We start from the raw sequence: 15095 nt of genomic DNA on the forward strand, positions 1-15095 counted from the left end.
GTAACATCCAATCAGTCACTGAGGTCTGTGTCCACTTCAGATTAGTTCAGAATAATCTACTGTAGTCTTTATTAATTACACAAAATGAAAATTATACTTACAGGGTTCCATACTAACCCTCTGTTTGTTCTCCATATTTAAGAGTCTCATATGTTTTGTCCCCCTACCTGTTTTTATGTTATTTTTGCTTCCCTTCCCTTATGTTCATCTGTTTTGTATCTTAAATTCCTCATATGAGTGAAGTCATGTGATATGTGTCTTTCTCTGACTAATTTAACTTAGTCTAATACCCTCTAGTTCCATCCACGTAGTTGCAAATGGCAAGCTTTTATTCTTTTTGATTGCCCAGTAATACTCCATTGCATATATATACCACATCTTCTTTATCCATTCCTCCGTTGATGGACACTTGGGCTCTCTCCATACTTTGGCTATTGTCAATAGCACTGCTATAAACATTGAGGTGCATGTGCCCCTTTGAAACAGCACACCTGTATCCCTTGGATAAATACCTAGTAGTGCAATTGCTGGGTTGTAGGGTAGTTCTATTTTTAATTTTTTGGGAAACCTCCATACTGTTTTCCAGAGTGGCTGCACCACTTTGCATTCCCACCAGCAATGCAAAAGAGATCCTTTCTCCACATTCTCACCAACATCTGTTTGCCTGAGTTGTTAATGTTAACTATTCTGACAGGTGTGAGGTGGTATCTCATTGTGGTTTTGATTTGTATTTCCCTGATGATGAGTGATATTGAGCATTTTTTCATGTGTTGGTTGGTCATCTGGATGTCTTCTTTGGAGGAAGTGTCTATTCATGTCTTTTTCCCATTTGTTCACTGGATTATTTGCATTTTGGGTGTTGAGTTTGATAAGTTCTTTATAGATTTTGGATACTAACCCTTTATCTGATATGTCATTTGCAAATATCTTCTAACATTCTGTCGTTGACTTTTAGTTTTGCTGATTGTTTCCTTTGCTGGGCAGAAGCTTTTTATTTTGATGAGGTCCCAATAGTTCTTTTTTGCTATTGTTTCCCTTGCCTCCAGAGACGTGTTGAGCAAGAAGTGCTGTAGCTGAGGTCAAAGAGTTTTTGCCTCCTTTCTCTAGGATTTTAATGGTTTCCTGTTTTAAGTTTAGGTATTTCATCCATTTTGAGTTTATTTTTGTGTATGGTGTAAGAAAGTGGTGCAGGTTCATTTTTCTGCATTTTGCTGTCCAGTTTTCCCAGCACCATTTGCTGAGAAGACTGTCTTTATTCCATTGGATATTCCTTCCTGCTTTGTCAAAGATTAGTTGGCCATATGTTTGTGGGTCCATTTCTGGGTTCTCTATTCTGTCCCATTGATCTAAGTGTCTGTTTTTGTGCCAGTACTATAGTGTCTTGATGACTACAGCTTTGTAATACAGCTTGAAGTCTGGAATTGTGAAGCCTCCAGCATTGGTTTTCTTTTCCAAGATTGCTTTGGCCATTTGGGGTCTTTTCTGGTTCTGTACAAATTTTAGGATTGTTTATTCTAGCTCCATGAAGAATGCTGGTGATATTTTGATAGGCATTGCTAAAATTACTTTAAAAAATCATCTTGATAAAAAAAAAAGTGCTGATAGCTAAGTCTGAAAACTAAAACTATGCTATATTTAACTTATAAAGTCCTTCATATATAAAATTATTTTTATTCATGTTTAAAATTCATTTTCTTTTTTTTCAAACCTGATGTCTTTTTTTTCAATATATGAAATTTATTGTCAAATTGGTTTCCATACAACACCCAGTGCTCATCCCAAAAGGTACCCTCCTCAATACCCATCACTCACCCTCCCCTCCCTCCCACCCCCCATCAACCCTCAGTTTGTTCTCGGTTTTTAAGAGTCCCTTATGCTAAAATTCATTTTCACTGATTAAACAACATGATTGAAATTAAAAGTTGGATATTATAGCAAAAACCTTTGGCTATGTTTGGCTTTGATTGTGAGGAGATGATTCTTTATTATTTTGCTTTATACAGTAGAATTGCCCTGGGAAATGGTTTGTAACTCCAATTTAATGGAAACTTTTTAAAGGCAAGTATTCTTCAAAGCTATGACACTTTAACTTCTTTTTAAATTTCTGATTTTTTTTGGTAACATTGGGTTCTCTTAAAGCAGAAATTCAACCACTCTACAGCCTTATTAAAGTTAATAGCGGTTTGTCCTCCTAAACTTAGAGCCATCTAGAGTTATTATTGAAATTTTGCAAAAACAGCAATTTGATTTTTCTCTTTTCATATTCTAAAAATTGTTTTCAGAAACTGAAATTCATATCTTTAAAATATTAGAAAAGGTAGTATTTACTGACAGAACTGTGCCCACTACAGATGGTCCTGTTTAAAATCACCTGCTGTTCTAAATTCTTACTCAGATTTCAGGCATTTTTAAATTATTTATATTTTACCAAATGCAAATTTGCTCTATGGAGTAAGCTGCATGCAGTTCAAGTATAGGAAATAACTCTCACAAAGAAATGCTTGATATTCAGAATTTGGAACAATTGGTTGGCTAGAGAAACATTAATGAACATCACAGACTGACTCGCCTTCATAGGAATGAATGTAAAACTATTACTTTTTCTTTGTAAATGGAAAAAGAACCTCTAATTGTCCTATATTTATAGCAACCATATGTCCCTGACTTTCCAGGATAATTCCCACTTTCATATTCTCCATCTCCTCAGACCATGAATATTGATTTTTAGTTTGGAAAATTTGTTCACTCTTCTAATATTAGAAATACAGTTCTTTGGGACCATTTCATGTTAAGTAGAAGTTAAGAAACTCATTTCAGACCACTTGTTTTAAATAAGGAAGATGTGTTGCAAGAAATTTTTGAAGTGTGTTTTTACATACCAGAATTACTTGAGACAGAGAAATTTTCATTATGTGGGATTTTTGTTCTGTGCTTTTGTTCACAAAGTACAGTCAATGGACAAGAAGCATGGATCAGTTCATGGAATGAGATGTTTTCTTTCTGTTCCACCGTAACCAGGCACTGCCTCTGCAATGGAAATTGAATCTATAGGGAAGATTTCTAAGTTAAGAGATTTTGAGAAATAAAGAGCACCATAAGTACATGAAAACATGTTCAACATCCTTGGCCATCAGGGAAATGCAAACAGAACTACAGTTAAATACTACTTAACACCGGCTAGGAGGGCTATATCAAAAAGATAGGTAAATTATAAGTGTTATTAAGGATATGGAGAAATTGGAGCCCTCATACAGTGGTGGTGGTATTATAAAATGGTACAGTTACTTTGGAAAGTATGGCAGTTCCTCAAAAGGGTGAACAGAGTTACCGTATGACCCAGCAGTTTTACTCCTAAGTGTACACCCAAGGACAGTGAAAACATATGCCAGCACAAAAACTTGTACTTGAATGTTCATAGCAGCTTTATTAATAATAGCCAAAAAATGGGAACAATTCAGATGTCAATCAACTGATAGATAAATAATACAATATATCCATACAATATAATATTCAGAAATTAAAAAGGAATAAAGTATGGATACTTGCTATAATGTGAATGAACCTTGAAAACATTATTGTAAGTGAAAGAAGCCAGTCGTAAAGGACCACATATTATATGACTCCCTTTATATGAAATGAGTAGGCAAATCCATGGAGACAGAAAGTAGATTGATGGTTGCCAAGGCTAAGAAAAGAGACTGCTCATAGGTATGGATTTTCTTTTTGGAGTGATAAAAATGTTCTAAAACTGATTATATACTTTAAGTGGGTGAATTGTATCTCAATGAGGGTGTTGTTTGAAAATGGAGGGTCTTTTACTCACTGTTGGAAACATTCTGTTTTACACCCTCTTTAGTAGTGGTTCTCAACCAGGGAGAATTTTGCCATCCAGGGGACATTTGGCAATATTAGGAGACATTTTTGATTGTCACAACCAGTGGAGGGGTGCTACTGACATCTAGTGGGTAGAATCCAAGAATGTTGCTAAATATCCTTCAATGCTCAGGACAAGCCCCCACAACAAAAAATTATCTGGCTCATATTGTCAATAGTGCCCATGTTGAGAAATCCCGTTCAAGAACTGTGTTAACTCTAGTGGTAATTGACCACAGCCATGTTTATGAAGCACTGCAAGATCATGAATTATCAAACAGGTAGATGTTTACTCTATTCAGTTTAATAAGGGCAAGGCTATTCAATAAGACAGAACCAAAAAAACAAAACAAAACAAAAACAAAAAACCCAAAAAATGCTTTATTTCCTTATCTGGTGAAGCCTAAACTAAGTTAATTAGATAATTCAGTTAATCAAAATGGTTTATTCATCAGTCATCCTGGTTAGGATTTTACTACATTTTGTTGTATTTTACTTTCTTACTATTTATAGCTTCTTAAACATCAGATTTACATTAGAGTATAACATCTAATTGCAATAAAAACAGGAACAAACCCTAGTTGGCCTTGAAGGTATAACTAAAAGGTAATTTGTTCATTTCAAAAGTTATCAACTCAGGTTCTAAAATAGGGATATGAGGGGCACCTTGGTGGCTCGGTCGATTAAGTGTCCAACTTCGGCTCAGATCATGATCTCATGGTTTGTGAGTTCAAGCCCCGTTTTGGGCTCTGTGCTGACAGCTCAAAGCCTGGAGCTTGCTTTGGATTCTGTGTTCCTCTCCCTCTGCCCCTCCCCTGCACATGCTGTGTTTCTCTCTGTCTCTCAAAAGTAAATAAAACATTAAAAAAATTTTTTTAATAGGAATATGAGCCCTAAACTAAGCTCATTTGCTAGACTTCCATCTCCAGCCGTGCTTTTTTTATTCTACATACCTGTCTGAAATGTCTACAGACTGTTTTACTGGACAAGGAGCAGGGGCTTCATTGACGAATCCAGCGTTTCAAATACAACAGCTAACATTCATTGGATGGTATTGCATGCTGGCTATTATGCAAAGCACTGAAGGTATATTATCTTATTTAATTCTAACAAAACCCTATAAGGTAGATATGTTATTCCTGTTCTTCTGGAAGCATCCTTTTATTTTATTTTATTTTATTTTATTTTATTTTATTTTAAAAGGTTTTTTGATGTTAATTTATTTTTGAGAGGCGGGGAGGGGCAGAGAGCAAGAGGGAGACACAGAAGCTGAAGCAGGCTCCAGGCTACCAGCTGTACACACAGAGCCCAATGTGGGGCACAAACTCACAAATGATATCATGACCTGAACTGAAGTGAGATGCTTAACTGACTGAGCCACCCAGGCGCCCCATGGAAGCATCCTTTTTTAAAAATGTTTATTTATTTTTGAGAGAGAGAGAGAGATCAAGCAGGGGAGGGACAGAGAGGGATGGAGGCAGAGGATCCAAAGCAGGCTCCACGCTGACAGCTCCCAATGTGGGGCTCAAACTTGTGAACCACAAGATCATGACCTGAGCTGAAGTCAGGCGCCTAACCAACAGGCGCCTCTGGAGGCATTGTTTTTATAGCCATCCATCTTTCCTGCACCAGTATGTACTGGTTTTTCTGTAGATCTTACACTACTGTTATTCAAAAGTTCCCTTCCTCGTGACTTGGGGGATCCTCTTTTCTTGTTTCTCATCTTGAATCTCCTGCATCTTCACTTACCATGATATACTCCCTTATTTTGGTGGAGTATATCCTCTATTACCTTACTAAGAACACCAAGTGTCTGAAAACATCTTTATTCCGCCTTCATTTTTAAAGATCTTTTGGCTGGGTATAGAATTCTATGTAGGAAATATTTTTCTCCCACAATTTTGAAGGCATTATTCTCTTGTCTTTCAGTTTTGTGTATGATCTGTTTTGTGTCTCTCTAGACTTTTAGAATTGCTTTATCTCTGGTGCTCTGAAATGTCACATTGATGTACCTTGCTGTGCATCTTTTCTTCATGCATTTTGCCTAATACTTAGTGGAGACTTTCGCTCCAAAATTCATTTCCTTGAGTTCAAGGGAAGTTTCTTAAAATGCTTCTTTGATAATTTCTTCCCTTCTCTTTTTTCTCTCTGGAATGTTTGTTAATTAGATGTGGACTTAAGTTCATCCTGTAATTTCCTTATTTTGGGAATCCTGTAGTCTTTTAATTCTACTTTATGAGAAATTTCTTTAACTCCATTTTCCAACTCTATATGAAATTTTTTCAGTTATATTTTTAATTTCCAACAGCTCTTTTTTTGTTCTTTCAGTGCTTCTTTTATAACCTCCTATTGTTTGTCAGATATTTCATCTCTTATGTCTGAAATATTAATTATAGTTTTTCTGAAGTATTTCTCTTGGAGTATGACTTGATACTGATTCATCTGACTCCTTTATTTCTGTTTTTTGGGGGGAGGGAGGAGGTCTCTGTTTTTCAAGTTACAGATTTTACTCCAATATTTAGTGGTCCTTAACTGTCCATAATGTATAAGATTCCAGTGTTTATTGATTACTTACAGGATGCACTGAGAAAAGTGCCAATATCACTTTTATGGTATTCTTGCTCCCCAAATGCATAATCTAAATTCAACCATGAAGAAACATTACACAAACCCAAACTGATGAACATTCTGTAACTAGCCATTCCTCTTCATAAGAGTCAAGATTATGAAAGACAAAGAGACTGAGGTACTTTACTGATTAAAAGACATTAAGGAGACATGACAACTAAATGCAGTATGTGATACAGAATTAGATTCTGGACCAAAATTAGTGGGACAGTTGGTGAAGTTTGAGTAAGATCTGTAGATTAGCTAATAGTCTTCCTGGTTTTCTTATAATTCAATAGCGAAACAAACAAAAACAAAAACAAATCTGATTTTAAAAATGAACAGAAGATCTGAGTAGACATTTTTCAAAAAAAAGACATACAAATGGCCGACAGACACATGAAAAGATGCCCAATATCACTAATAATGAGGGAAATGCAAATCAAAACCACAATCAGATATCACCACACACCTGTCGGAATGGTTATTATCACAAAGACAGGAAATAACAAGTGTTGATGAAGATGTGTAGGAAAAGAAACCCTTGTGCATTGTTGATGATGTAAATTGGGACAGCCAATATGGAAAACAGTGTGGAGGTTCCTCAAAAGTTAAGAATAAAATTGCCATGTGATCTAGGAATTTCACTGCTGGGTATTTTTCCAAAGAAAATGAAAGCACTGACTCAAAAAGATATCTGCACCTCCATTTCATTATAGCAGTATTTACAATAGCCAAGCCACAGAAACAACATAAGGGTCCATCGGTGGATGAGTGGATAAAGAAGATGTGAGAGGTACATATACATATACATGTATATATATGTATATATATATATATATATACATATATATACATACACAATGGAATATTATTCAGCATAAAAAAGAATGAAATTTTGCCATTTGCAACAACATAGATGGACCTTGAGAGTGTTAAGCTAAGTGAAATAAGTCATACAGAGAAAGACAAATACCATATATTCTCTCGTATTTGTGGAATCTTAAAATAAATTAATTAATTAATTAATTAATTAATTAATTTACAGAGAACAAGTTGGTAGTTTCCAGTTTCCATAGGAAGGGAGTTGGGGTGGGTGAAGTAGGTAAAAGGAGTCAAAAGGTATAAACTTTCATTTATAAAACACATTAGTCATGGGAGTATAATGTATAGCATGGTAACTATAAATAATACTGTATTGCATATTATAAATCTTCTAAGAGAGCAAATCTTACAGGTTCCCATCACAAGAAAAAAAAACTATGGTGATAAATGTTAGATTTACTGTAGTGATTGTTTTTCAATGTATACACACATTGATTAATTATATTGTATACCTGAAACTAATATAATGTTGTATGTTTATTGTACCTTAATAAAAAAAAGGTGTATGAATGGATGCGTGTAGGTAAATATCTGAAAGAAGTTTACTGAATAGTTAACCCTGGTTCACTCTGGAACTGGGATTGGAGGGTCAGGGTTTTTCACACGTTACTTTAAATACTTCAATAAATATTACAGGTGACAGATATTGTTAAGCATATAGGTTTTTATTTACAATTAAAAAACCTAAGAATAGAAGATTAAATGCATAAAAGTGTTACTATTTCCTCTAAAAAAATAGTATTCCTGGTTCTAATCATTGTGCTATAGTTATCTAAGATTAACATCTTAATGTTTGGGGAAGCTGGCTACTTTTCCTCCAATTGTCCTATCCTCTCTGTCTCTCTCTGTCTCTGTCTCTCTCTCTCTCTCCCCCTCTCTCCCTCCTTCCCTCTCCTCTTTTTCTGGCACTCCAGTTGCACATATATGAGACTGCTTGAAGTTTTTCCATAAGTCCTCCTTATTTTTCATCTTATATAAATTCTACTGGCATATCCTAAAATTCATGGAGCTTTTCTCCAGTCATCTTCAATCACATGTTAAGTCCATCCCGTAATCTTTAATTCGGATATTATATTTTTCAGTTCTATATATGTTTTAAAATATACATTTGATTCAGTTTTATAGTTCCCATTTCACTACTGAGATTTTCCCCTCCAGTTATTCATTATGATATTATTTTCCTTTTCAGTCCTTGAACATCTTTATAATAGCTGCTTTAATTTCTCTGTCTGCTGATTCCAAGATCTGGTTGGTCTTGGGGTCAGTTTTTATTGACTTTTTCTCTTGATGCTGGATCACATTTTTATGTTTCTTTGCATGTTTAGTAACTTGTGTACTGGTCAATGTATGTGGTACATAATTGAGATAGTAAATTTTATTATCTTACCCTGAGAGTGTTGATTTTTGTTCTAGCAAGTTGTTAACTTAGCTGAGCCTTCCAGCCACTGCCTTTCATACGTGCAGTTCAGGGATCAGCTAAGAATTTGGGTAGAGGGGCGCCTGGGTGGCGCAGTCGGTTAAGCGTCCGACTTCAGCCAGGTCACGATCTCGCGGTCCGGGAGTTCGAGCCCCGCGTCAGGCTCTGGGCTGATGGCTCGGAGCCTGGAGCCTGTTTCCGATTCTGTGTCTCCCTCTCTCTCTGCCCCTCCCCCGTTCATGCTCTGTCTCTCTCTGTCCCAAAAATAAATAAACGTTGAAAAAAAAATTAAAAAAAAAAGAATTTGGGTAGAGTTCACGTATAGATTTAGAGGGACTTCTGTGGCATCTTTCTTTCAGAGATTGTCCCTCTCACTTTCTAGCTATGCTGTTAGCCTCAAACTAGGTTTTCAGCTTCCTCAAATGAGTAAGATGTCAGATGTCTGTTTGAGTTCTAACCATACCACCATATGAACCGTGAAGTACAAGGAGGGGAAAAGCGATGTAAATATGAATCCTACCCAATACAGTTCCTTCTTTCAAAGATTGACCCCCCTTCAATTTCTGCTTGCTTGTAGTAACTCTATAGTGCCTTCAAATAGCTGTTTTCATAATTTTTCAGAGTATATAATTATCTGTAAAATGATCAGTCTAGTATATTCTATTCTATAATATACCATAAGTTGTATCATATTACCTTTTATTTTACATTATATGGCATAGGATTAAACAACAAAAAAAAGACTTCTACATTTTTTCATGAATGATGGCAATAGCTCATCAAAATTTCTAAAAATGTTGAGCATATTACTAATCTTATTTTTTATTCTTTTTTCTTGTAGACAAGAGATGATTTCCTAGGTCAAGTGGATGTTCCTCTTTATCCATTACCGGTTGGTATAGATGATTTTAATTTTTATATTTATTCTTTTTTCTAATAAATACTTACAGATACATGATATTACAATATAATAAATGTAAATATTTGATTTGTAAAATGTATACTTCTGTAATTTCTTGACCGTATTATTTTCTGAAAACTCATCTCAATTTTCCCTTTTAAGGATTTTTTTTTATTTTTATTTTTTTTTAATTTTTTTTCAACGTTTATTTATTTTTGGGACAGAGAGAGACAGAGCATGAACGGGGGAGGGGCAGAGAGAGAGGGAGACACAGAATCGGAAACAGGCTCCAGGCTCCGAGCCATCAGCCCAGAGCCTGATGCGGGGCTCGAACTCACGGACCGCGAGATTGTGACCTGGCTGAAGTCGGACGCTTAACCGACTGCGCCACCCAGGCGCCCCTTAAGGATTTTTTTAATGTTTATTTATTTTGAGAGGCGAGGAAGGGGCAGAGAGAGGGAGAGAGAGAGAGAGAGAGGAGAACCCCATGACAGGCAGAGAGAGGTGATGATAATCTGAGCCAAAGTCACGAGTCGTACATTTAACAGACTGAGCCACCGAGGAGCCCCTAAGTTTTCCATTTTAATTTTATTTTCAAGACTCCCTTACATGAACCCCAATAAGAAATAGACAGCTGCTGAGGTTGGTTGACATCAGGAAAGCATGTCTCAGGGAAATAAGTTTGGAAACATTCGGCTGAATGGAGAGAGCTTAGTCTCGCAGAAAGAAACTAAGATCATTTACGACAGTCTGGGCATGAAACTGAATGTGGACCAAGCATATAACAACAGAGGAAAACAGATTCAGAACACATTTCATAATAAAAAATTATTAAGCCAGTTGTCTGACATTGGAGGTTGAGAAAAAAAAATAAACAGAAAGTAAAGATAGTACAGGTTGAATTTGGGACATCAAGGTGGTGTCTCAAGTAGAATAGGTAGGAGGAAAAGCCACTTTGTTTTGAAAAATTATAGATTTATTTTTGGCCATAATGAATTTCAACAGAAAACAGGGGAAGTGGAAGGCCTAAAGTGGGCAGCTGACAGAAATACAAAAGTCAATTGTGTAGAGAAAGAAGCTGGAAGGAGTGAGAGTTCTCACATTCAGGTGACAGCAGAATCTCTGAGAACGATGGGCTGTCCAAGTAAGAGAGGTGAGAGCATTGAAAGCCAAACATTGACCCTTAGTCAGGGTGGGCCTATCAGAGAAGACAGACAGGGAGAAACAGGTGGGGGAAAAAGGAAAATAATGTCATGAGAATTTAAGAGTTACAAGACTGAATGGGTAGTTAATGCAAAATGTAACAAAGAAATGAACAAAAGCAAAGGGTTGTTGAACTTGACAAAGACAAGTAAGGCTTCTTTACTATATCAGTCTTTTGAGATATTTATTGGTTCTCTACAGTCTTTAGAGATCACAAGCTTTTAATAATATATTTAATCCAGTCTTGCTCTCCAGGCTGTTTTCTTTTTTGTTCTCCTAGGATGGCCTCTACGTTGTAACCACTTCTTCCCTCTATGTGCACCTGCTCAGTTTATTTAGTATTAAGGCGTGATCCCACTGCAATTCCTAGGGTTCAGGAAAGTGAAAGCACTAGCAAGCTGCCAGATATAACCATTGAATGAGCTAAACCTATATTTTTCTCACTTCTAACTTCAGCCAAGGCTTAGGTCATAGTTCATGAATATTTCCTTAAAAGTACATGTTTTTGGTGTTATAGATGTATCTTGAAAACTTACTGTTTTATTCTAGACAGAAAATCCAAGAATGGAGAGACCATATACGTTTAAGGATTTTGTTCTTCACCCAAGAAGGTCAGTAAATATAAAATAATAACATAATGTTTTTTAAAATATTATTATACCTTGTAGTAGCCTCTTTGCAGATTCAAAGCTTAAACCTTTGTAAATAAGCTACTTCTAAGTATTATTTTTAAAAGCTTTACTTTTTATTGCTGATTAAAAAGTAATATATGCACAGTACAAAAAATTCTGAAAATACAGAGAAGTGATCATATCCCTTTAGGAAAGACTTGTCCCCCTAATATTTATCAGACTAGAAAGTGGAAATTTGTCATTACTGTTTTATTATTTATTTTATATCTTAAAATATATATATAACTTTGTCGTACTATCCTTTTCAAAAGCACAAGCATTAATTAAGCCAAAAGCAATATCTAACTTGATATGCACAAAAACAATTTCAGAAAAACCTAGCCACGTTTTGCATACTTTAATAAAAACAGGTATTTAAGAAAACTCAGATATTTAGAGAAAATAATTTGAGCAAAGACTAGAATTTAAAACCTGAATAGCATGTTCATAATTCCATTTTTGTAAACTGAGTTACTTGAGTTTTGTTAAAATTTTTGTTTAAGCTGTAAATAAAACTCCTTTACAAAAATAAAACTCCTTTTAATATTCTGTGCCACCTAGTTAAGTAAAATCTAGTGAGGATGTATTGATTTACTGCCAAAAAGGTCAAAGTCAAAATAAAGAAGTACATCTGCAAAAACAACAGTATTTGTCTTGTTTTTTAAACTAGAAAATACATTAGAAAAATATACTATGGGAACTGAGTAAAATTTTTCATTAAAAAAATTTACTCTTTGTAATATAAATTATTAAAGCAAAATAAAAGGGACAGTACTCTCTGTTAATATTTATATTCTATAAGAGAAGTCACATATTTCACTTCTGTAGAAGTCTTGGAATATAAATCTCTTTTCTTTTTAAACTGATTGTGGCATCTGCATACCAATAATAAATAAATGTTTCTTCTCTTAATTGCCCTAGTGGCCTGCTTTTTACTTTTTCAAATGCTTTCTAGTGTCTTTCTCTTTAAAAAAAAAAATATATATATATATATATATATATATATATATATATATATATATAATATTTGTATCTTCTGTCTGTATGGACTATCACTGCAAGTGCGGAAAGAACTTGAAATCAAATAGGAAATGTACTACATTCTTACACTTTTTGAGCTCCATTAAGTCCAAACCCACAGGCTTAATGTCTAGTTTGAAAGACATGAAAATGTCACTATAGAGAAACCCTTGTATAAAACATTATTTGAGCAAGTTTTCTGTATCCACCCATTATAGCAGCAAGTCAATGTTCACATCCCCCTAAAAAATGGAGACACAAGCCACATTAGTGGCCTTGGAAATAAACATCAGGGATTCTGTTGACCACTCAGGAAAGCTAGCTTCCAAACTCATGAGAACTGTACAAAAGATTAAGGGAGGAGGCATTAAGTGGGGTGGGGAAGGGAGTACCTTTCAATAAAAGATAGAATAAAAGGTAAGACTTTCTTGTTAAGAAAGACAAAGAGTAATTGGTTACATAACTGATGTCTATAAAAATCACCAAAATATCTTTGCAGAAAACTAGGACAAGGAAGAACTTTTTAAGTATATAGGATGTTGCAATTGGTCGGGACAAATAGACAGATTTAAAACTTAAAATATTAATACAATGGACAGCAACCTTTAGCTTGGACAACTCATTATGCAAAGACGTTATTCATATACATTATAAAATAAAATAGATAAATTAATGTGTGACATACTCAAACAGCTGTCAAAGAAAGACAGTAGGTTTCAGACAGTTATCAGGCCTTGCTCTCCACTTTTCTATCATCCTGTACAGTATGACTAGATAAGTATCCCCAAAGTATATTTCTGAGGCTGCCTTTCCCTGTCCGCCAAATTCTCTGGCTTCACAGAGTATACAAAATCTAAAGTTCTCTTGTTTCACATGGACCTCATCATCTGGATCATCCCTTCATCCTCTGTGTATCCTGTAAGCAGCCAAACCCAACAACTACCCTTTCCTTCGGTGTACCCCAGGTTTCCCATTGTTTCCTCATTTTTTAGTCTTTTCTCCACTCTTATGCCTTTCCATTCACTGCCACGGATCAAAATCCTCCTCAATCTGTTAGCACCAATTCAGATGCAACTCCTTCACGTTCTCCCTGATCTTTTACTCAAACTTCCTTAGCATCTTATTTATTTCATAACAATTATTTACTTATGTCTATTACTTTTTCTCCACCACCCACTCCTTTTCCTAGCTGTCTTTTGTAGCAGAGTTTGTCTTTGGGTCTCCTCTAGTAGCTAGTAGGTATTCGTTAAACTTTAGTTAAATGAGTGCTTTTCTTCTTAAGTGTTAAAGTTTTGCGAATAATTATTTTCTTTTCTACAGTCACAAATCAAGAGTTAAAGGTTATCTGAGATTAAAAATGACTTATTTACCTAAAACCAGTGGCTCAGAAGAAGATAATACAGAACAGACTGAAGAATTAGAGGTGAGATTTTATAAATACTTGGTTCAATGAAAAGAAAATATCTCATTTCTTATTTTACTATACCTTGAAGAAAAAATTACTTTATTCAATGAAGTTAATGTGTGCAATAAAAATTATATACCTGGGTATTTGTTTATTTTACCTAATCATTCATTAAACATTTCTTTCCTCTGAGGACATTTCTGTAGAATTAATGGCCATTACTGAATATGAACCATGTCATATTCTCCTCCATTAAAGTAAGAATGTAATTTACTATTTGTAAGCTAAATATATAGAAATTTTAAGGAGACTACTGAGTAGGAACTCTTATGAAATATAATTCTTGTTACTTTTCCTCTCATAGTTGCAGTGAGGATGGGAGGACTCATAGGAAAGGAGGGGAATGGAGGGGGGAAAAATTCAAGTGATCTAATAAAAGGCCATATTTATTTGAGGCAAATAGAATTTAATAATTTTCGTGGATGACAGGATATGAAGAAGTCCAAGTCAACTATTTGGGTGGGGCTACATGCATCAAGGGTGAGTGAGGAAGAGGCAGAGAGCATGTATTTGGAATAGAATTGGATAGGGAATTAGTGTATGAGATCATGACCCTGAGATCATGACCCAAGCTGAAATCAAGAGTCAGATGCTTAACCGACTGAGCCACCCAAGCACCCTTAATTTGGAGAGTTTTCTTGCATGTGCCTTCCTCAACAGTCATGCCTCTTTGGCTGAGGGTCTGGTTAGGTCTCCAGAAGAACTGTGAAGGTAAAGGACCTCCCAAGCACTGGACTCTACCTCAGATACCCACATACCTTGGGTCAGAAAGCTTGAGAACAAGCCATGCTTTTGCAAGAGAGCTTTCTGGGAATTTTTTATATGCACTAATAAGATTTTACTTTGTGGGGGAAAGCTGTAATAATAGAAGGAAAAAAATTATTTAAATCACAGAATATAGCTAACCCTTAGTCCGGCAATCAAAAAACTTGGTATCCTCTCTTAAGCCTATACTTGTTTATTTGATTACCTTTTCTTTTTTAGTTTTTCTCTAGCTTATTATATAAAAATCACTTTTTTAAAATTCTAGGTATTTATTGGGTCGAAGTTTCT

The 15095-nt window shown here is 35.2% G+C and overlaps 1 protein-coding gene across 9 annotated transcripts in view; it reads left to right on the plus strand.

Annotated features, from left to right (window-relative positions):
- The window catches only part of NEDD4 (NEDD4 E3 ubiquitin protein ligase), a 139719-nt gene that overhangs the window by 85506 nt on the left and 39118 nt on the right, over positions 1–15095 (plus strand). For 7 of the 9 annotated variants that reach the window (XM_047863621.1, XM_047863620.1, XM_047863623.1 and 4 more), the window contains 3 exons: positions 9624–9674; positions 11436–11497; positions 13898–14000. The exons of 1 other annotated variant lie outside the window; for it this stretch is intronic. In XM_047863621.1, the coding sequence (XP_047719577.1) occupies positions 9624–9674; positions 11436–11497; positions 13898–14000 (216 nt within the window). The remainder of the gene's footprint in view (positions 1–9623; positions 9675–11435; positions 11498–13897; positions 14001–15095) is intronic. One more of the 9 variants, XM_047863616.1, reaches the window with a different exon arrangement.

The sequence above is a fragment of the Prionailurus viverrinus genome, chromosome B3 (genome assembly GCF_022837055.1).
Source record: "Prionailurus viverrinus isolate Anna chromosome B3, UM_Priviv_1.0, whole genome shotgun sequence".
NCBI classification, from domain to species: Eukaryota; Metazoa; Chordata; class Mammalia; order Carnivora; family Felidae; genus Prionailurus; species Prionailurus viverrinus.